The 22,124-nt window shown below is 38.0% G+C and overlaps 1 protein-coding gene across 1 annotated transcript; it reads left to right on the plus strand.

The window, feature by feature from the left end:
• Positions 1-2,807: 2,807 nt before the first annotated feature.
• LOC130721184 (protein SPIRRIG) lies at positions 2,808-21,564 on the plus strand. Its single transcript, XM_057571928.1, has 19 exons — positions 2,808-3,427; positions 4,885-4,954; positions 5,055-5,140; positions 5,753-5,888; positions 5,976-6,032; positions 6,349-6,528; positions 6,861-7,052; positions 7,189-7,254; positions 8,574-8,688; positions 9,184-10,346; positions 10,563-11,262; positions 11,340-11,442; positions 11,544-12,655; positions 12,753-14,403; positions 14,542-17,595; positions 17,899-18,207; positions 18,586-18,892; positions 18,992-19,138; positions 19,730-21,564. Exons 1-19 carry the CDS (start codon positions 3,246-3,248, stop codon positions 20,906-20,908), a joined length of 10,809 nt encoding a protein of 3,602 aa, XP_057427911.1. The 5' UTR covers positions 2,808-3,245; the 3' UTR covers positions 20,909-21,564.
• Positions 21,565-22,124: the final 560 nt, after the last annotated feature.

The following is a 22,124-nucleotide window of genomic DNA, read 5'->3' on the forward strand; positions in this document are numbered from 1 at the left end:
CAGTAATAATGTCAACTATTTCATCAATTTAAACAAAACATATGAAAAAAAAAGAAAGAAAGGAACAGGGGACATGGAAACAGCAAGAAAAACGCAAAAGAACACATACTGCTGTCCCACGAATCCAATCACAAAATGAGAACCAATCACCATCGTGGAAGAAACACCCTGTGGGACTAGGCCAAAAGTTATCCAGTGCCAAAGAAGAAGGAGAAACTCAGTGCATAATTACACAACAAACCAGTGGAGCAATGAAGGAAAAAACAACCCACAGCAAACCAGGTGAAATATCAGACCCACAATCAAGTTCACACAGTAACAAAAACAAAACTAGTAATCAAACAAAAAGGGCTATATAGATAAAAACATGACCGATTGATCAATCAACTGCATGCAGTGCCGACGGTGGAGAAAGAGATCGGAGAGGGGGCAGCAGTGTTTGGTTTGAAGAAGGAAGAAAATAACGTGAAATGAAGAAGGAAACCCTAGGATAAAAGATTGGAATTTTTAAATTTGAGTAGGGTTATTTTTGTCTGAAATTTATTTCCCCTCCTAATTCCCCCACTTTTGGAGGGATCAAAAAATTGAGATTGGAGGGATTTTGCTCCCCTCCATTCCCCTCCCCTCCCCTCCTAAAGTTTGAACCAAACAAAATCAGATTTTAAAAATCTCTCCCCTCCCCTCCATTCTCCTCCAACCAAACAATCTCTTAGGTTTTCGAGGCATTGGATTTTCACCAACGTTTGTGTTGCTCAAGCCGACATTCTCGCTTCCGCTTCGTCCACCACTGGTTGTGCGGGTACTTCCCTCTAAGATGGCTTTTCCCGGATGAGATGGTTGTTGCTATCTGCTTCAATAACGAATCATTAGTTTAACTGAACCCTCGATAATTCTTTTGAACTATACCGGTCTTCAAGACTGGGGCTATTAACCACTCAACCATCTCAATTGAACACTACTTGAAAACGACTATTCTGCTCAGAAATGAAATGGTCCAAATGTTCTTGGCAATTCTTGTTACCGCAGGTCTATTTGTTAGTTTGTTTTGTGGCTTACTATTTTTTGGAATGTGGGCAATGGTTATGATGAGAATAAAATATCAACAACATCAGGGTTTATTACGGGACAACTAATGATGTCATATCGATCTATTATGTGCCTTTGCATATAGCATTAGATAGACTACAACTTCTATCTCCTCTAGGTCCCGTCTAACTAATCCTTAGTTCTTCTGCCCCGCAACTAGGCCTTAATTAAGTATTTCCTTATGAGTTGTGATGCTCACCAATCGATTGCTTCTCTCGCAATGTGAAGAAGTTTCCTTGCATTTGTTAAGTTGCAAATTTTTCTTTATCGATGAGATTTTATTATGAGTTATTAAATGAAAAAAATGAATAAAATTTACAATTTGCGGGACTTCCAATTTGAGTATAAAATTCTATTTATATATTCCTTACAATTTGCGGGACTTCCAATTTGAGTATAAAATTCTATTTATATATTCCTCTTTTCATATATAGGCATGGCCAGTTCTTGTCTAAACGAATGTGGCTCGTTCCTCTGTTTATGGTTGAGCTGCCACTGATTGACTAACTAACCTCAGCCAAGATCTTTGATCCCTACGACATGATCTTAGGCGATCCCTCTCAATCTAGTATAAAAGCTCGAGCTTCTCCACGGCTCGATTTCACAATTAATTGAGTGGTTGAGCTAGAGCTATGATGGAGAAGTCTTGACTCCAGCAACATCTTCTCATTTAGATTAAGTCTTCGGGGCTTACAGAGGTCCTTGGCCTCAAATGGGCGATGCTGCTAGTGGTTGACCATGATTTCAAGTTCGTGTGCTTTGAGGCGAACTTTGTACAACTCTTCCAGTGGTATAGACGTCGTTATAAAGTCTCCTTTTATTTAAATTTAATTATTCATGATTGGCTTACTATTTAGCTTCGTTTGATCGGATTTATCTTTTTTTTTACGTAAAACTGGTCACTATGCTGCAAACTTTTTCACCACAAATGCTTCCTACCTCTGTCAATTCGGTGTGGGTGGAAGAGGGTCCCCAAATTTGCTTCTTTTTGTTCATTTCGAAGTTTTCGCCTCTACATGTGTCTTGAATTTTTTAATGCAATTACTTACCTTAAAAAATAATAGTAACAATAATATAACACGAATTGTTTTATATGGCTAGTTTATTTTTTATACGGCTCGTTTAGCTAAAGGGTTAAGAAAACAAAAAATGCAATTTGTCAACAACCTTAAATGTAAATTGGCATTACCCCAACGCAAAGGAACCTAGGGTACGTAATAATTGACTTTGTCATTAAGGAATGTCATGCAATAAACTCAAAAAAATGAAATGCCTATCTAATCCCTCATCAAATCCACTACATACCATACATGACAAACAAACTAATAAAAGAAAATATAACAATTAAAGCAGCCTAATAATCAAACCAAAACAAATAGAAAATCATTACCTATTAACAACATGTCACATGTCACATGTCACAACCAAATGTCAAAGGAGGAATGTATCTACCTAAAGTACTCCACTCCAATTCAATTCAACCAAACCGCACGTAGAAGAAGAACAAGACTCAGAACTCAAAAGAGAAAGAGAGTGGGAGAGACGAGGCTTTCACGTATTTTCATTTTCCCTTCCTTCAATCACGGGATCCCACGTGGAAGCTTCCCATTCGTGGACCCCACGATGACGTGGCCGAGGACCAAAATAGAAAATAGATAAAATATAAAGTATATAATATAATAATATATTACTGTCACAAGAGCGCGACGAGAGAGTTTAAGAGGGTTGCATTGTAGAGCGTGGCCGTCCGAAAGAGGCAAAGAGAAAACGCGATTTCTTCAGATTTTTCGTTAATCAATTTTTGAAAGAAATCTAAGCTGGCATTTTTCATTTTCAACATTTTCAATTATCAAACCAGCTTTTTGTTCTTATTTTCGTTAGCTTCTTCTTCTTCCTTCTTCCTTCTTCTTCGCTTTCTAGGGCTGCGAAACATTTTCCGAAAAATTAGATTGATGATCATCAAAATCAAACCAATTTTTTTGAATTAAAAAAATAAAATCAAAACCAGAGATAGAAGCAGCAGAGAAAAACAACGAAACGGATCGTGCAGATCTTGAATGGTGATTGATTCTTTTTCCCTTTTCGGAGGGGGGAAGAAGAAGAAGGGGAATCATCGAGGAGGATCGTCGTGTTAGGGTGGTTGGATCGGAGGGAGAACGATGAAATGGGTTACATTGCTTAAGGACTTCAAAGAGAAGGTTGGCCTTACTCAATCGCCACCCTCTGCTTCTTCTTCTGCTTCTGCTGCTGCTGCTTCTTCTTCTTCGTCTTCGCCTCGCCGCGATAGCAATGCCGCCGCCTTCTCAGCTGCGCAAGCATCTTCTTCGTCGTCTCCTACCAGGTCTGATAATTTTACTATTTTCTAATATGTTTCTTTTTTTGGTTGAGTTTGTTGAGCAATGAACATTGTGTTTGAGCATTGCATTGGCTTCGATTTGCTTGTAATTAGGGATTAATAGAGAAGTGGTGGTTGTGCTTTTTGAAATTTGGACTAAGAAATGGTGAAATGGATTTTTGATTCAATCATTGAAGCAAACATGGACTTATGTTGAGTTGCAAGATCCTTTATTAGTTTAGTTTCTTTTTTTTTTTTTGGTGTAAGACAGGTGTCCTTCGGAGGTAATCCAGTTCGAGCCGGGAACATCCACATCATGGTGGGGTTAACTCTCCCCGCGGGGGTTTATTAGTTTAGTTTCTATTTGCTGGCTAGTGTTTTTTAATCTTGTTTGTGGCACTATTTATCTGAGTTGTTGATTATTAATGCTTAAGTTGTGAGGAGATTTCCCAACTCAGTTTAGTTAATTGCAGGGTTATGGTGTGTTTGGAAAACCGTGGGGTTAAAAAAAAATCAGTAAGTAAAAGGATTTTCATTCTCAATCCAACATTATTTTTTCTTAATCGTTTAACGGCCTGAAATTAGTGAAACGGGTTCTTAAATTGCGATGCGTACTCGGGAGTGTGTGTTAATGTTATTTGTTAATTTATTTACTTATTCAGTTTTTAATCTTATCATGAGATTGCCAATATTTTTTTCACTATTAAGTTTTAACTTATTCCCGTGGTTTAGTAATTAAATTTTTATCTTGTACAACTAAACTTCATTTCCTTGACTGTTTTTTTTACTAAATACTTCTTTACTATAGTAGTGTTTCAGTTTTGTGCTACTGTGTGGTGCACACAAGATTACTAGTTGTCGGTTATTGAAGCTTAACTGCAATATAGGTTATTCTGCATAGATAGCTCAATTGGCGAGTTGGGTTTCAAATTTTGGGCAAGTTGGCTTATATGCTTTCTAGTTATTTAATGGCCACCAAATGGTCATATTTATTGATTAGAATTAGCAAATGGTTTAAATGAATGAACCAAATCTAGTGTTGTTAATCGCGAATTGCGTAAAATAGTGGAAAGCCAAAAGTCCGTATGTCAAGCCCTCAAAGCGGAAAATAGCGGATAATGGTGAGTGCTCAGAGAGCTACGCTATAACGCCGCGATATCCGCTATTTGACAACACGGAACAAATCACATGCATTCATGGGTGGACATGTAAACTGATTTATAAATTTGGTGGCACATGGCAGCATTGACAGATTTTAGAACATGACTCATCTTGGTTTATTTTTTCAGTCTACTTTTGATTATATTGTATATTAGAATCCATTTATATTATTATGTATCCAATTTCAAGTTCTTCTTTGTTTCATAATTGGTTAGGACTGATTCTCATGAATTGTTTTTAATTATGACATGCTTTGGTTATGATGTTAGATGTGGTTGTGACCTTTTCTAGCTTTATATCAGGGATAAACATGAATTGGAATTGGACTTCAAGAGATTCTGGGAAGAGTTTCGGTCATCCAGCTCTGAGAAGGTTCTCGTTATTACTCTCCTTCTTTGGTGGTCTCATGCATATTTGACCTGCATTAGATGAGGAACTTAAGAGTTGCTAATGCTTTCTCATGCCCTTGCAGGAAAAAGAAGCGGCGTTGAATTTCAGTATAGATGCCTTTTGTAGATTAGTGAACCAGCAAGTGAATGTAGCTCAATTAGTTACCATGTAAAGAAACAATTTCTCCTTAGCTTTGTTGCATTGCTATCTTAATCTACATGCAAAGTGGTAGGAAATGTTTTTGCCTGAGTCATGGAATTGTTGGGTTTCGACTTTCTAGAAGGATAACCTGATCTATGTTAGACTGTCAGTTGGTTGCAACATGCTTTTTTTGTTGTATGTATTGGCTTTACTGGTGTATGGTGCAATAATGTCACTTGCGTGCTTAGCTTTTATGTTATGATGCTAGGATATAAATTAGCATTGACGAAGGTGAAAATGGTGAAATGTATGATGTTATAACTTAAATGGTTATATGCAAAATTGTGGACTTAATGTGGAAACACTCTTGGTGATCAAAGGAACTTCAAACCTGTGGTTGAAGCCCTTTGTGGTGCAAAATGTGAAAAAGGATTTTATTAAAATCTGGATGGTGTTTTTAGTTAAAAGTGAAAAATTACCTTATTCTACCATGCATAGATCTTTAGAATATTGAAAAATATAGACTGCATTTATTTCCTGCTTGAAGGTATATGCCATTCTTAAAGATACTAAAATATGTTATTCATCTCGATAATTGGGGTTTGTTAACTGACTTTCCATAATGTTTACGGTGAACAGGTTAGTTGAAACACATATATTCTCTTTTGTTGTGGGAAGAGCATTTGTCACAGATATAGATAAGTTAAAAATTAGCAGCAAAACAAGATCTTTGGATGTTGCTCAAGTTTTAAAGTTTTTCTCTGAAGTCACAAAGGTTTGTGTTAGGCATTTCTTTTTTGGTATGACTGATTTTTACTGCTCATATTTTTCCCCAATTTATTGATAATACCCTTGTGCGCAGGATGACATCAGTCCAGGAGCAAATTTATTAACTTCAGTGGAAATCCTTGTTTCTGGGGTATGCTTTTTAAAAGTTTTTGTGCCATCAGCATCAATACTAGGAGCTGTAGTTCACTATACTTTATTGACAGAAAACTTGCAAGTTGTGTTCCATCTGACATCTGCTGCTTGTTTTGATGGAAATCTCCCTTTAATTAACATTGCAGATCTTGGTCTATCATACTTTTTTTCATTTGTGTTTAAAGGGGTTTATTGTTTAGTCCTGTAACTTCTTGGGGTGGCTTTAAAACTTCTTATAAATGCATAATTGTATATTCCATAAATTTTTTTTTTCATGAGAACTAAGCAGTGGTTTATATTTGCATTTTTTTCAGCCTATTGACAAACAATCTCTGCTTGACTCTGGGATATTTTGCTGTCTCATTCATGTTCTCAATGCCCTTCTCGACCCTGATGTAACCATTCAACGGCCAAATAGTGCTAGTGATCATGAAGAACAGTTGGTATTGCAAAAAGAGTACAATGGTGATGTTGGGCAAGGCCGCCGGCTAGAGGTTCTGTTCTCTTCCATGATATGTGTAACTTGAGCACTTCTATCTGTGATTTAACGCATGATGGAAAGGACAATTTTACTCTAAAGAGTTTTTTCTCGTTTATGGCAACTTTAAGCATGGAAGGTCCCTGATAAATTGAATATATTAACATCTAATAGGAGACTTTAATTCTAGTTGTTAGTCACATAAGATCTATATTGAGTTAGTCCTAACCCTTTCCATAGAGCTAGGGTATAAAAACATGAAATGGTTATGAGTAAATAATTGGGATAGTCCAAGGTCATTTTTGTGCACTTTCTTACGTTGCATTTCAATCTATTTTCCTCATGTAGGTAGAGGGAAGCGTCGTGCATATCATGAAAGCACTCGCAAGCCATCCATCAGCAGCACAGAGTTTGATAGAGGATGATTCTCTTCAGTTACTTTTTCAAACGGTTGCGAAGGGATCCTTGATTGTCTTCTCTCGTTATAAGGAAGGACTTATTCCATTGCACAGCATACAACTTCATAGACATGCTATGCAGGTAAGGAGGAGTGCATTTCTTTGCAGTCAAAATTCTGACGACTATGCTATAAATGTTGCTTATGATGAGTAGTTTGAGCTAATTTCATGCTTTTGATGGTTGAATATTCATGTTGCTGCTGCTTATATAATTCTAGATACTGGGTCTTCTTTTGGTCAATGACAACGGGAGCACAGCCAAATACATCCGGAAGCATCATCTGGTATGTCAGTTTCCTTTCAAATTTTAATACGTATCGTAGATGAAAGAACTTGTCCCACTCTATATTATTATCATTCTTTTTTGTTTTTATACATAATTATCATGTAGTTTATGTTCAGCTTTACCACTTTGCTAGTATGTGCCAATGTTTCAACATTATCAGTGGACTATTCTGAAATGATACATTATTAAGTCTACCAGAATAGAAACTTATTGGCTTGCTTTCAGGCTTTGGCTCAAATGATGGGTTGGTGTAGTTATAGGATTTGAATATTGTGATGAGAAGATCTCCTTTTGGCCACTTCTTGTCGTTGTATGCAAAATGAAGAGAGAACCGGTGTGCAATGCTATAAGATGTTGCACTCTTAACATGAAGTTACATCACATTGTGGTCCTTGTACTGTGAATTACAATATGTAAAATATATTGTATATTTCATAAAAAAATGTGCGTTTTTGCTATAGCAATGCAGATCTGTTATTCAATGGCAAAAGCATCCATATGGCCACGGCCACCTGATGCATATTTAAAAAAGTAATAATAACTAAATGTATATATAAATATATATATATATATATTCAAAATAGCCTTTACTGTTGGTAATTTGATTTTACTGATTGGTTGATTCAATTTAACTATTGATTAAAGGAATTAAGAAAATCAGGAAAGCATTTTGATCACACAACTATATCTATATGCGAAGCTGATAACTATTTAAAAGGTAATTAGTACTGTTAGGATTTCTATTTGATGTGAGATCTCATGAAATGCCACAATATGTAGAAGAACGTGACTTATTGAGAAAGAAATGTTGGGCTTTATGAGATTCAAGAATGAGGACTAAATTAATATATAGGGGTGGATGTTGAACTGACTGGTTTAGAACTAGTACAATCTTGTCTTGCGGAACCAAGACTGTTATTTCAACAAAAGTCTAGTAATCACACTCATAAGGATAACATCTGTACTAATTTTTTTTTTTTTTTTGAACTTTCAAGCAAAAACAGTTCTGAAAGCTGTCATTTAGTCTGTGAAACTGTTGTAAACCAACCTATAACTCTACAGGTGCAATGAAATCATTTGACTTCTTAACAAGATAGATAATTTTATTGAAAATACTGTTTTATTTGTTTGAACGTATCTTTTGTCAACTGATCCTGTTCAATGATGCTTTGAGGTCCTTCTCATAAATCATGAAATTAGTATATGCAGCTCTTATCATTGTTGTAGGATATTGCAGTGGTAATGATTCAGATTGTTAATGGTATTATTTCGTAAATTTGAAATCAACCTCATGTGATGTATTTTTCTTCAATGCAGATAAAAGTTCTTTTATCGGCTGTGAAAGATTTTGATCCTGATTGTGGAGATTCTGCGTACGCTGTAGGAATTGTTGACTTGTTACTCAAGTGTGTAGAATTGTCATATAGAGCTGGTAATTTTCTATTATCTGGAAAGGAATTAATGGAGTTTCCATAATTATAACAGACGAGGCTGTCATACTCGCGAGTCTACGCAGACTCTTTTTGGGTCTGTAGACTCGACTCAGACTCGTAAGAGTTTACCAAAAATGAATAAATACTTAAGAAAACTTGTCATGTTGTACAATGATACTATACCGTATCATTTAGGCTAGGGTTAGAGATTTGCATCTGACTCGCCAACTAGGTGTAGCCTCGTGATTCTGACTGAGTTTGACCGAGTTTGAGCAAGTCTACCCGTGTCAGTGCAAAATGAGTTTGTGACCAAGTCAATTCGTTTTCCCTATGTAGAATCACGAGTTTGACAACCACGGTAACAGTATCATTGTCTAAACACTGGTTGAATGCATTTCTATTTTCCATGGTTGCTGAAAACTATATTTTAAAAGCTGTCTATCCCCACCCCCCAAGGTTAGGTAGTTATGATTTCTTATATATTTTTTTTGCAGAGGCTGGTGGTGTCAGACTGCGAGAGGATATACATAATGCTCATGGATATCAATTTCTTGTTCGATTTGCACTAACTCTGTCCAACATGACAAAAAATCAGGGCTTTCAATCTATTCATACATTTGATGACCAAGATGTTGCTTCAGATGGGTCACAAAGCAGCAGAGAACAAAATTCCAGTGGACAAGAAAAGTCCTCCATTCAATATCTTTCACCCACATTATCTAGGTTGCTAGATGTTCTTGTTAGTCTAGCTCAAACTGGGCCAAATGAGTCTCCACGTAACTATGGCGGCAAAGGTTCTAAATCTTCTCAGAACAAGGGTGGTGGTCATAGCAAAACTCGTACCTTATCTAGTGATTGGCTTGGTGATGAATTATGGGATAAGGACAATGATAAAATTAAGGACCTTGAAGCAGTCCAGATGTTACAAGATATTCTCCTCAAAGCCAGTAATCGGGAGTTGCAGGCCGAAGTATTAAATAGACTGTTTAAAATTTTTTCAGGTCATCTAGATAACTATAAGTTGTGTCAACAGTTAAGAACTGTTCCTCTTTTAATCCTAAATATGGCTGGTTTTCCTTCTTCTTTGCAAGAGATAATCTTGAAAATTCTTGAGTATGCTGTGACTGTTGTAAATTGTGTTCCTGAGCAAGAATTACTTTCACTTTGCTGCTTATTGCAGCAACCAATTACATCTGAGTTGAAGCAGACAATACTTTCGTTCTTCGTAAAACTCTTGTCCTTTGACCAACAGTACAAGAAAGTTTTGCGAGAAGTTGGTATTTTGGAAGTTATGTTAGATGATTTGAAGCAACACAGGATTTTGAGTCCAGATCAACAGAATGTCAACTCCAACCAGTTGGATAAGAAAAACGGCTCAAGCAGCTTCAAGAAGCATCTGGGCAATAAGGATGTTATTATTACTTCACCCAAGCTTATGGAATCAGGTTCTGGGAAATTCCCTATTTTTGACGTTGAAGGTACTATTGCCATTGCATGGGACTGCATGGTATCTTTATTGAAGAAAGCTGAGGGTAATCAAGCTGCATTTCGCTCAGCTAGTGGTGTGACTGCCATGCTACCTTTTCTGGTGTCTGATGTGCATCGTCCTGGGGTCCTCAGGATATTATCATGTCTTATAATTGAAGATACCTCACAGGTTTGTTGACTTTAAAATTTTCTGAATTTTAAATTTTGGTTGTTTGTAGATTAAATATAATAAGCTTGTTATTAAATATTAATCAGAAAAAAGATTATTCTTGAATGCACTAATGTCTCGGAGTGCATCCTTCATTCCTTCCTGTAAGATTACTCATGTTGTGTTATTTCTCACTTGAAATCATCAAGTTAATTATCTGATTATAACTTCTACCAGGTTCATTCCGAAGAGTTAGGTGTGTTGGTTGAAATTTTGAAAAGTGGAATGGTGACCAGTGCTTTGGGATCCCAATACCGGCTTTCCCATGATGCAATATGTGACACAATGGGAGCATTGTGGCGGATCCTTGGAGTTAATAACTCTGCTCAGAAGATTTTTGGTGAAGCCACCGGTTTTTCTCTTTTGCTTACTACACTCCATGGGTTCCAAAGTGATGGTGGGGACTTTGACCAATCTTCATTGAATGTTTACATAAAGGTTCTAACATATTTGTTGCGTGTTGTGACTGCTGGAGTGTCAGACAATGCTGTTAATAGAATGAAGCTTCATGCAATTATATCATCACAAACTTTCTTTGATCTTCTATGTGAGTCTGGCTTACTTTGTGTTGAGCATGAAAAACAAGTCATCCAGTTGATGTTGGAGCTTGCCCTTGAAATAGTGATTCCACCTTTCTTAGCATCAGAGGGTTTGACAAAATCAAATACAATCGAGAATGAGTCTTCTCATTATCTTTTACTGACTCCATCAGGTCCAATTAATCCTGATAAAGAGCGAGTGTACAATGCTGGGGCTATTAAGATTCTGATTCGCTCATTGTTGCTGTTTACTCCTATGGTGCAGCTAAAACTTTTAGAGTTAATTGAAAAGTTGGCTCGTGCTGGCCCTTTTAATCAGGAAAGCCTCACCTCCGTAGGTATGTATTACATTGTGTGGTTTAATTTGCTTTTCTTAAATGCTCAGTGCTCAATTGATTTTTTCGGGTATCTATAGGTTGTGTGGAACTTTTGCTGGAGACAGTCCACCCTTTTCTACTTGGTTCATCTTCATTACTTTCTTATGCATTGAGGATTGTGGAAGTCCTTGGTTCCTACAGGTAGGATGCTTATCTTTATTTACTGTTGTCTAAAAGCTAATGCATCCATTTAATCTGCTCCTCTTTTTATATTTGAATAACAATATGTTTCTGTTGATTAGGCTATCTGCATCTGAATTTGGCATGCTCATCAGATACGTTCTGCAAATGAGGATGAAAATTTCTGGTAATATGATTGTGGAAATGATGGAAAAATTAATTCTGATGGAAGATATGGCCTCAGAAAATATCTCCCTAGCACCGTTTATGGAGATGGATATGAGCAAGATTGGGCATGCTGCTATTCAGGTTTCATTGGGTGAAAGATCATGGCCTCCAGCTGCTGGTTATTCATTTGTTTGTTGGTTCCAGTTCCAAAATTTTTTAAAATCACAATCAAAAGACACTGACCCTTCAAAATGTGTCCCTTCCAAGAAGCGCTCTGGCTCAAATGCACTGCATGAGCGACATATCTTAAGGATATTTTCTGTTGGTGCTACTAACAACGATGATGCAACCTATGCTGAACTTTATCTACAGGAGGATGGTGTTCTAACACTTGCAACCAGCAACTCTTCATTCTTATCATTTTCTGGTTTAGAACTTGAGGAAGGACGGTGGCATCATCTTGCAGTAATTCACAGCAAACCAAATGCTCTTGCTGGGCTGTTTCAAGCTAGTGTTGCATATGTTTATCTAAATGGAAAACTTAGACACACTGGAAAATTAGGATATTCACCCTCCCCACCTGGTAAACCACTGCAAGTCACAATCGGTACATCAGTTGGAAAGGCTAGAGTCAGCGACTTTAAATGGAAACTACGCTCTTGCTATCTTTTTGAGGAAGTGCTTACACCAGGCTGTATATGTTTTATGTATATACTTGGTAGAGGATATAGAGGACTCTTCCAGGACACAGATCTTCTGCAATTCGTACCTAACCAGGCTTGTGGTGGTGGTAGTATGGCCATATTAGATTCTTTAGATGCTGATTTGACTTTGGTTGCTAATGGTCAGAGAGTGGATGCTACCAGCAGGCAGGGAGATCTAAAGGCAGATGGGAGTGGAATTGTCTGGGATTTGGAGAGACTTGGAAACCTTTCTTTACAGCTTGCAGGAAAGAAGCTAATTTTTGCATTTGATGGAACTTCGACTGAATTTATTCGGTCGTCAGGTAGTTTTTCAGTGCTCAATCTGGTTGATCCTATGTCAGCTGCTGCTTCTCCTATTGGAGGTGTGTAACTTAATTTAAGAAGTTACATCTTTATTTTCTTTCTCCTACTGGATTTGCTTCTTCAATCTCAGTTTTATTGTCATTTTGGTCATTGCAGGTATTCCACGTTTTGGACGTCTGTGTGGAGATATTTATATCTGCAAGCATGGTGTGATTGGAGAGACTATCCGTTCTATTGGTGGAATGGAACTTGTCCTTGCTCTTGTTGAAGCTGCAGAAACTAGGGATATGCTGCATATGGCCTTGACTCTACTTGCTTGTGCGCTTCATCAAAATCCTCAGAATCTTAAGGACATGCAAACATATAGGGGCTACCATCTGCTTGCTCTTTTTCTCCGCCGTAGAATGTCATTATTTGACATGCAGTCTCTTGAGATCTTCTTTCAGATTGCTGCTTGTGAAGCATCATTTTCTGAGCCCAAAAAGTTGGAAACTACTCAAACTACTTTGTCCCCTGCAGCATCTCTGCAGGAAGGCAGTCTTGAGGATAATTTTTTGTCAAAGTTTAATGATGAGAGTTCTTCTATTGGCTCTCATGGAGACATGGATGATTTTTCTGTACAAAAGGATTCATTTAGTCATATTTCAGAGCTGGAAAATACTGATATTGCTGCTGAAACTTCGAATTGCGTTGTCTTGTCAAATGCTGACATGGTTGAACATGTCTTACTGGATTGGACATTGTGGGTAACAGCCTCGGTTTCAATCCAAATTTCATTACTTGGATTTCTTGAAAATTTAGTGTCCATGCATTGGTACAGAAATCATAATCTTACAGTTTTGCGGCGAATTAACCTTGTTCAACATTTACTAGTGACGTTGCAAAGGGGTGATGTTGAAGTTTCTGTCCTCGAAAAATTGGTTGTGTTGCTTGGGGTCATTCTGGAAGATGGTTTTCTATCTTCCGAGCTTGAAAATGTGGTCAGATTTGTGATTATGACATTTGATCCACCAGGGTTGGTGCCACAACGCCCAATTATGAGAGAGTCAATGGGGAAACATGTAATTGTCAGAAATATGTTACTAGAGATGCTCATTGATCTACAAGTCACTATTAAATCAGAAGAGTTGCTTGAGCAATGGCATAAAGTTGTTTCTTCGAAGTTAATTACATATTTTCTTGATGAAGCAGTTCATCCCACAAGTATGAGATGGATCATGACTCTACTTGGTGTGTGTCTTACGTCCTCTCCAACATTTGCACTTAAATTTCGCACTGGTGGAGGTTATCAAGGTTTAGTTCGGGTGCTCCCCAGTTTCTATGATTCCCCAGACATCTATTATATTTTGTTCTGTTTGATATTTGGCAAGCCAGTTTATCCTAGGTTACCAGAGGTCCGCATGTTGGACTTTCACGCCCTTATGCCAAGTGATGGAAGTTATATAGAACTTAAGTTTGTCGAATTGTTGGATTCTGTGGTTGCTATGGCAAAAACTACTTTTGATAGAGTAAGCATGCAATCAATGCTTGCCCACCAAACTGGTAACCTTTCCCAGGTTGGTGCAAGCCTTGTAGCTGAGCTTGTAGAGGGAAATTCAGACATGGCTGGTGAGCTTCAGGGGGAGGCTCTGATGCACAAGACATATGCCGCTCGCCTTATGGGTGGTGAGGCATCAGCCCCTGCTGCTGCAACTTCAGTTCTAAGATTTATGGTCGATCTCGCGAAAATGTGTCCCCCTTTTACTACTGTTTGTAGACGTGCAGAATTTCTTGAGAGCTGCATTGACCTGTATTTTTCTTGTGTGAGGTTTGTTTTGATATGACCTCTTTGCATCTATTTCCATTCTCTTTGATATCCTTGCTATAATCACAGGTTGACTGACTGCTGACGTTGCATTACATGAAATGGGTGCTTTTTATTGAACTAAATATTTTGTGATTACAGGGCTGCCCATGCTGTTAAAATGGCTAAAGAACTCTCCTCAGTCACAGAAGAAAAAACCTTGATTGATGGTGATGATACTTGCAGTTCCCAAAATACATTTTCTAGCTTGCCACTTGATCAGGATCAGTCTGTTAAAACATCTATCAGTCTTGGAAGCTTTCCTCAAGGGCAGGTAAGTACAAGTTCTGATGATATGGCTGCACCAGGAAATTCTATGGCTGGGGAGAGATCAGAGAATAATGTTACTGCATCTGAGCTGGAGTCAAATAGATCTGTCCGTGACGCTATACGAACTGCTCAGAGCTTGGATGGTGATAATGCTGATCAAGGATCTGTTGCTTCCAGTGCACATGAATTCAGCTTTCGCAGTATCAAAGGCAATTTGGAAATTACACTGCCAACAGATTCTCAGAGTGCTGCATCTTATACTGTGCTGGACAGTCCTGCCTTTTCAGAAAAGTCCAGTTCTAGAATTCCCCTTACACCTTCTTCATCACCAGTTGTTGCATTGGCATCTTGGCTTGGAAGTGCAAATCATAATGAAGCAAAATCTCCCTTAACTGCTACTCCTTCTTTTGATTCTTCCATGTCAGCCTGGGAGTTTGATCCATCTTCAAACCTGAAGTCTAGTTCTCAAGGGCCATCTGCCGCTAATAATTTCATTGCTGTAACATCAAAGATGCTTTTGGATATAGATGATTCAGGATATGGGGGTGGTCCTTGTTCTGCAGGAGCTACTGCGGTTTTGGATTTCATTGCAGAAGTCCTTGCTGATTTTATGACGGAGCAGGTGAAAGCATCACAGCTCATAGAGAACATCTTGGAAAGTGTTCCTCTTTATGCTGATAGTGAATCTGTGTTGGTTTTCCAAGGCCTATGCCTTAGTAGATTTATAAACTTCCTTGAAAGACGACTATTGCGTGATGATGAAGAAGAAGAGAAAAAATTGGATAAGATTCGCTGGTCTTCAAATTTAGATGCTTTGTGCTGGATGATAGTGGATCGTGTATACATGGGTGCATTTCCTCAGCCTTCAGGGGTACTAAAAACTCTGGAGTTCTTGTTGTCAATGTTACAATTGTCCAACAAAGATGGTAGAATTGAAGAAGCTGCTCCTGCTGGAAAGAGGCTCTTATCAATTTCAAGAGGAAGTAAGCAACTTGAGGCTTATATTCATTCGATTCTTAAAAACACTAATCGAATGATATTATATTGCTTCCTTCCATCATTTTTAGTCAGCATAGGGGAAGATGATCTTCTTTCACAGTTGGGTTTGCTCACTGAATCTAAAAAGAGATTATCCGCAACTTCCCCTCAAGATGATTCAGGAATTGACATATGCACAGTCTTGCAATTATTGGTTGCTCATAGAAGAATTATATTCTGTCCCAGCAATACCGATACAGATCTTAATTGCTGTTTATCTATGAATCTAATAGCTCTTCTCGGTGATAGAAGACAAAATGTACAGAATAATGCCATTGATGTGTTTAAGTATCTTCTGGTACATAGGAGAGCTGCATTAGAAGACTTACTTATTTCTAAGCCAAATCAAGGGCAGCAACTTGATGTGCTTCATGGTGGTTTTGATAAATTATTGACTAGAAGTCTATCTGAGTTTTTTGAGTGGCATCAGAATTCTGAACAAACTGTGAATAAGGTATTGGAGCAGTGTGCTGGAATTATGTGGGTGCAGTATATTGCAGGATCAGCAAAGTTTCCAGGAGTAAGAATCAAAGGGATGGAGGGTCGTCGTAAGAGGGAAGTGGGAAGGAAATCTCGAGATGCTGCAAAATTGGACTTACGACACTGGGAGCAGGTAAATGAGCGAAGATATGCACTGGATTTAGTTCGTGATGCAATGTCCACTGAGTTGAGAGTTGTTAGGCAGGATAAGTATGGGTGGATTCTACATGCTGAGAGTGAGTGGCAATGCCATCTGCAGCAGCTTGTGCATGAACGTGGAATATTCCCTCTCAGTAAACCCTCTTTGACAGAAGAGCCAGAATGGCAACTTTGTCCTATTGAAGGTCCGTATCGAATGCGGAAAAAACTTGAGTGCTGCAAACCTAAAATTGACACCATACAAAATATTCTTGATGGACAGTTTGAATTAGAGAAACCAGAGTTGTCTAGAGGAAAAATTGAAAATGGTTCTGATGAATCAGATTCTAAACCTTATTTTCAACTCTTGGCTGATGGGGGCAAACAAAATGTTTCTGGTGGTGAGCTGTTTGAACCGTACTTCAATAAGTTGGGTGGTGTCCAAGATACAGTTTCTGAGAAGAATGAGTGGAATGATGACAAGGCTAGTAGCATCAATGAAGCAAGCCTCCATTCTGCACTTGAGCTAGGTGCCAAATCTAGTACAGTATCAGTTCCCATAGAAGAAAGCACACAAGGAAGATCTGATATGGGATCTCCAAGGCAATCTTCCTCTGTGAAAGTTGATGATGTTATAGTTGCTGATGATAAGTCTGATAAAGAACTGAATGATAATGGTGAATACTTAATCAGACCATTTCTCGAGCCATTTGAGAAAATCCGATTTAAATATAACTGTGAACGGGTTGTAGGTCTGGACAAACATGATGGTATATTCCTGATAGGTGAATTCTGTTTGTATGTGATAGAAAACTTCTATATTGATGACTCTGGTTGTTTTTGTGAGAAGGATTGTGAAGATGAACTGTCAGTTATTGATCAGGCTTTGGGTGTCAAGAAAGACGTTACTGGCAGTGTAGATTTTCAATCCAAATCAACTTTGTCATGGAGCACAACAGCTAAGTCATTGGTTGGGGGTAGGGCATGGGCCTATAGTGGTGGCGCTTGGGGCAAGGAGAAAGTACATAGCACTGGAAACTTACCTCATCCTTGGCGCATGTGGAAACTTGATAGTGTTCATGAGATTTTGAAGCGTGATTACCAGCTTCGTCCTGTTGCTATTGAAATATTTAGCATGGATGGATTTAATGATCTTTTGGTCTTCCACAAAAAAGAGAGAGAAGAAGTTTTTAAAAATCTAGTTGCCATAAATCTTCCACGGAATAGCATGTAAGTTTTATTTCCATTGGATTTAATTGTTGACTGCATTTCGCTGTCAGTTCGCTCAATGTTTTTAATATTTTTAGCTATTGCTAGTAGCTTAATGCTTTTGATGTTATTGTTAGTTTGTGATATTAGCACTTGCGGAAATATTATGAGTTGTAGCTTAAAATATCTAAGGACTTGAAATATGTGCAATGACTCAAGTGCTGCTTTTCTTCTTTAGGTGCTTCAGTTTTGGGCCTCACAGCTGTGTGTGCTCCCATTTTTTTAACTTCTGTTTTTGAACCTAATCAATCTGCACTGTATCAGGTTGGACAAAACTATTTCAGGATCATCAAAACAAGAAAGCAATGAGGGTAGCCGTCTTTTCAAGACAATGGCAAAATCCTTTTCAAAGAGGTGGCAAAATGGAGAAATAAGCAATTTCCAGTACCTCATGCATCTTAACACATTGGCTGGACGTGGTTATAGTGATCTTACCCAATATCCAGTATTCCCATGGGTCCTTGCGGATTATGAGAGTAAGAATCTTGATTTTTCCAACCCAAAAACATTTCGCAGGCTTGATAAACCAATGGGATGTCAGACACCTGAAGGTGAAGATGAATTTATAAAAAGGTGGGTCTTTGAATGTGGTCATTATTTTGTCTCTTGTTGCGGTTTTTCTTTGGTCATACATGATGTGTTGTTTTTCCTGGGGTTTAATTTTTAAATATTTAGCTTGAGTTCCAAGAAGCATTCAGACAAAATGTTTATCCATTTGAGCATAATTAAAAAGATGGTGCTTAAACTTATGTTGTAATATTCAAGAACGAAATATCAGAACAATATTTGAATTCGTAAGGAAATTATTCATAGGTTTATACACTTTACCTGAGTTAAGATGTTATAATAATTATAAGAAAACAGAGAATTATAGCCATGCACCTGATCTTAGAAGTTAGTTCCCTCTTCTTCTGATCTATCATCTCATTAACTTTGATCATATTTTATTAGATACGAGAGCTGGGATGATCCAGAGGTCCCAAAGTTTCATTATGGATCCCATTATTCAAGTGCTGGAATTGTTCTATTCTATCTTCTTCGTCTGCCGCCTTTTAGTGCAGAGAATCAAAAACTACAGGGTGGCCAGTTTGACCATGCTGATCGCCTTTTCAATAGTGTAAGGGATACATGGTTCAGTGCTGCTGGGAAGGGAAATACTTCTGATGTGAAGGAACTGATTCCAGAATTTTTCTACGTGCCTGAGTTCTTGGAGAATCGATTCAACCTTGACTTGGGAGAGAAACAGTCCGGCGAGAAGGTTATCCTAGTGCTAACATATATTTGCTAATTTTAAGTCTCCATGAACCAAAATGCAGGTTAATTTACTAATAAATTTGATTACTCTGGTGTTTCTCAGGTTGGGGATGTTATCCTTCCTCCATGGGCAAAAGGTAGTCCTCGGGAGTTCATTAATAGGCATAGGGAAGCCCTTGAATCTGATTATGTCTCAGAAAATTTGCACCACTGGATAGACCTCATTTTTGGCTTTAAGCAAAGAGGGAAGGTGGGTGTCAGCTTTCGCTGTATAGATACGGCTGTCCTTGTTTATCTGTTCTTGTATTTTCTGAACCTTATTATTGTATTGCTAAACTTGTCATGCTTGTTTACTGTTAAATGTTTAGATCTACAATCTTGTGGCTCCTACTTTAATCATTTAGTAGAAGGCTCTTATCTTGTTAGTCGTGGTAGATGACCGTGAGAGACTCCCATGATGAAAGATGTCTTTATGCCTTATTTTATTTTCAATGCAGGGGAAGATAATGATTTTATCTCTAGCACTGTACAGCTTTCTGTATAATTCTGTCATTTGTCTTAATGTGCTACATTAGCTCTGATTTTCATCCATGTTTTGGCCTGTTAAATCATGCAATCCTGCCCATGGGGCATGGCACTTGATTTTGACCACCTTGGTATTGAAGTGGGCACTAATCTTTTATTACTCATTGATTAAATCCTTAGCTAAAAGTTGTGGTTATTTCATCACTTGCATTTCCACATTGCAACTAAAATTTATTGATGACTAGGTTAATAAATATGCCTTCAGGAATACTTCCTCTCCTGTTCCTAATATCTATTCTTTCTGTACCATGGACAGGCTGCTGAAGAAGCAGTTAATGTGTTCTATCACTACACCTATGAAGGGAGTGTGGACATAGACTCAGTCACAGACCCTGCAATGAAAGCATCCATTTTAGCACAAATTAATCATTTTGGGCAGACGCCAAAGCAATTGTTCCTCAAGCCCCATGTGAAAAGGCGGATTGACAGAAAACTTCCTCCCCATCCCCTTAAACATTCCAGTCATCTTGCTTCACATGAGATTCGCAAAAGTTCTTCACCTATCACTCAAATTGTTAGTCTCAACGATAAAATTCTCATTGCAGGAACAAACAATTTGCTTAAACCGAGAACATATACCAAATATGTTGCTTGGGGCTTTCCTGATCGTAGTTTGAGATTTTTGAGCTATGACCAAGATAGACTTATTTCAACACATGAAAATTTACATGGAGGTAATCAAATTCAGTGTGCTAGTGTTAGCCATGATGGTCAGATTCTTGTTACTGGGGCTGATGATGGTCTAGTTAATGTTTGGAGAGTTACTAAGTTTGGGCCCCGTGCCATAAGGCGCTTGAAACTGGAGAAGCCACTTTGTGGGCATACAGCCAGAATCACATGCCTTCAAGTTAGCCAGCCTTACATGCTTATTGTGAGTGGATCGGATGATTGCACAGTTATTATATGGGATCTCAGTTCCATGGCATTTGTACGGCAGCTCCCAGAATTCCCAGCACCTGTTTCAGCAGTTTTTGTTAATGACTTGTCGGGAGAAATTGTTACAGCAGCTGGTATTCTTCTTGCAGTTTGGAGTATCAATGGGGATTGTCTGGCAATGATCTACACATCACAACTTCCATCTGATTCTATTCTCTCAGTAACTGGAAGTACAATTTCTGATTGGCAGGACACGATGTGGTATGCAACAGGTCATCAGAGTGGAGCTGTAAAAGTGTGGCAAATGGTTCACTGCTCTGACCCAGATAGCTCCCTCAGCAAATCAGGTTCTGGTGGGTTGGCAGGGTTAAATTTTGGTACAAAAGAACCAGAATACAAATTGATCCTGCGCAAAGTACTTAAGTTCCATAAACATCCTGTTACTGCCCTGCACCTCTCGGCCGATCTGAAACAGTTTTTGAGTGGGGATTCGGGTGGGCATTTGCTTTCATGGACACTACCGGATGAGAGTCTGCGAGGTTCATTGAATCAGGGGTGAAACTGATCAAGGATGGTTAATTGTGCTGACTTTTTAGCTCTTGGCCAGTCTTCAATTATATTGTTGAATCCTAACCATGGGCTTCTGAGTGGATCTCAATTGTTAAAAGGCGGATTCATGTTCCTAATTTACAAAAATTGCTAAAGAATGCTGGCCAGATTGAAACTGGGCAAACAAGGTTGAGAAAGAAAAGATGAGACTACACGGCACATAGAGAGCTAACAAGCTATATGCGTGAAGAGCATGTGTTCATTTGGTTGGTTAAGCATCTGTGAAGAATGCTGGGTGCTAGGTGGGTGGAAAAGGAGAAAGCAAATGTTGCCCGCGGTCGTGTGACTAGCGGAGAATATTTTGATTTTGCCAGTGCCAGAGAAGTTAACTGTTTTTCTTTGATGTACATATGTGAAAGCAGCTTGTAGTGTGTAATTAAGTTGTATAGTAAAAAGGCCAGTCATGAAATGTAATGTGATGTGATTGAAATGATAGGCCCAATCTGAGGTATATGATTGTGGGATACTGGAGGGATGATTGTCGGAAATTCTTTCTATGGTGGCATTGGGGCATTTCTTTTAATGAGCCCCACAAAGAGAAAAGGGACTAAAAGGTCATTTCCTATGATTTTTACAATTTTCCTGAATATTCCTCCCATTTGGTTATTTGCTTGTTGCCTCGCGTTTGCAGCATGAATATTTCTGTGTAGTTTGAATTTAAGGATGAAGGGCGAACCTTGTGCCCTCAATGTGCGATTGAATTTAGGAAAGCAATACTTCCATACCATTTTTCCACGTCACACAGAGTGAGATAAGAGTAGAAGTGAGAGATGTCATTACTTATCTATCTATCTATCTATAAACTATATAAAGGGAGAGTTTGAGCAGCTTTGGGGGCAAACCAGTCATTCAACAATTAATTTTAAAAACTATGAAAGTTGGGCATGGGTATTTTAGTAAAAAAGTAATTTATTTCACTTGGATTGAATCTCAGCCGTTGATTCACAAGCATTTGATTTACCAAAATGCCTAATAATGATTTGCAAAAAAAAAGTGCCTAATAGTGAATTATGAGAAGTTAAAAAGATTAAGGCAATTTAGGAGTTACATACATTTAAGAAATTAATTTATAAGAAGTTTAAAAATATAAACCTTTAGCATCCCACTTTAAATTACCTAATGATGTTACAACAACCATTCATATTCTACAATCATATTCTCATATG

The sequence above is a fragment of the Lotus japonicus genome, chromosome 5, assembly GCF_012489685.1.
Source record: "Lotus japonicus ecotype B-129 chromosome 5, LjGifu_v1.2".
In the NCBI taxonomy this organism is placed as follows: Eukaryota; Viridiplantae; Streptophyta; class Magnoliopsida; order Fabales; family Fabaceae; genus Lotus; species Lotus japonicus.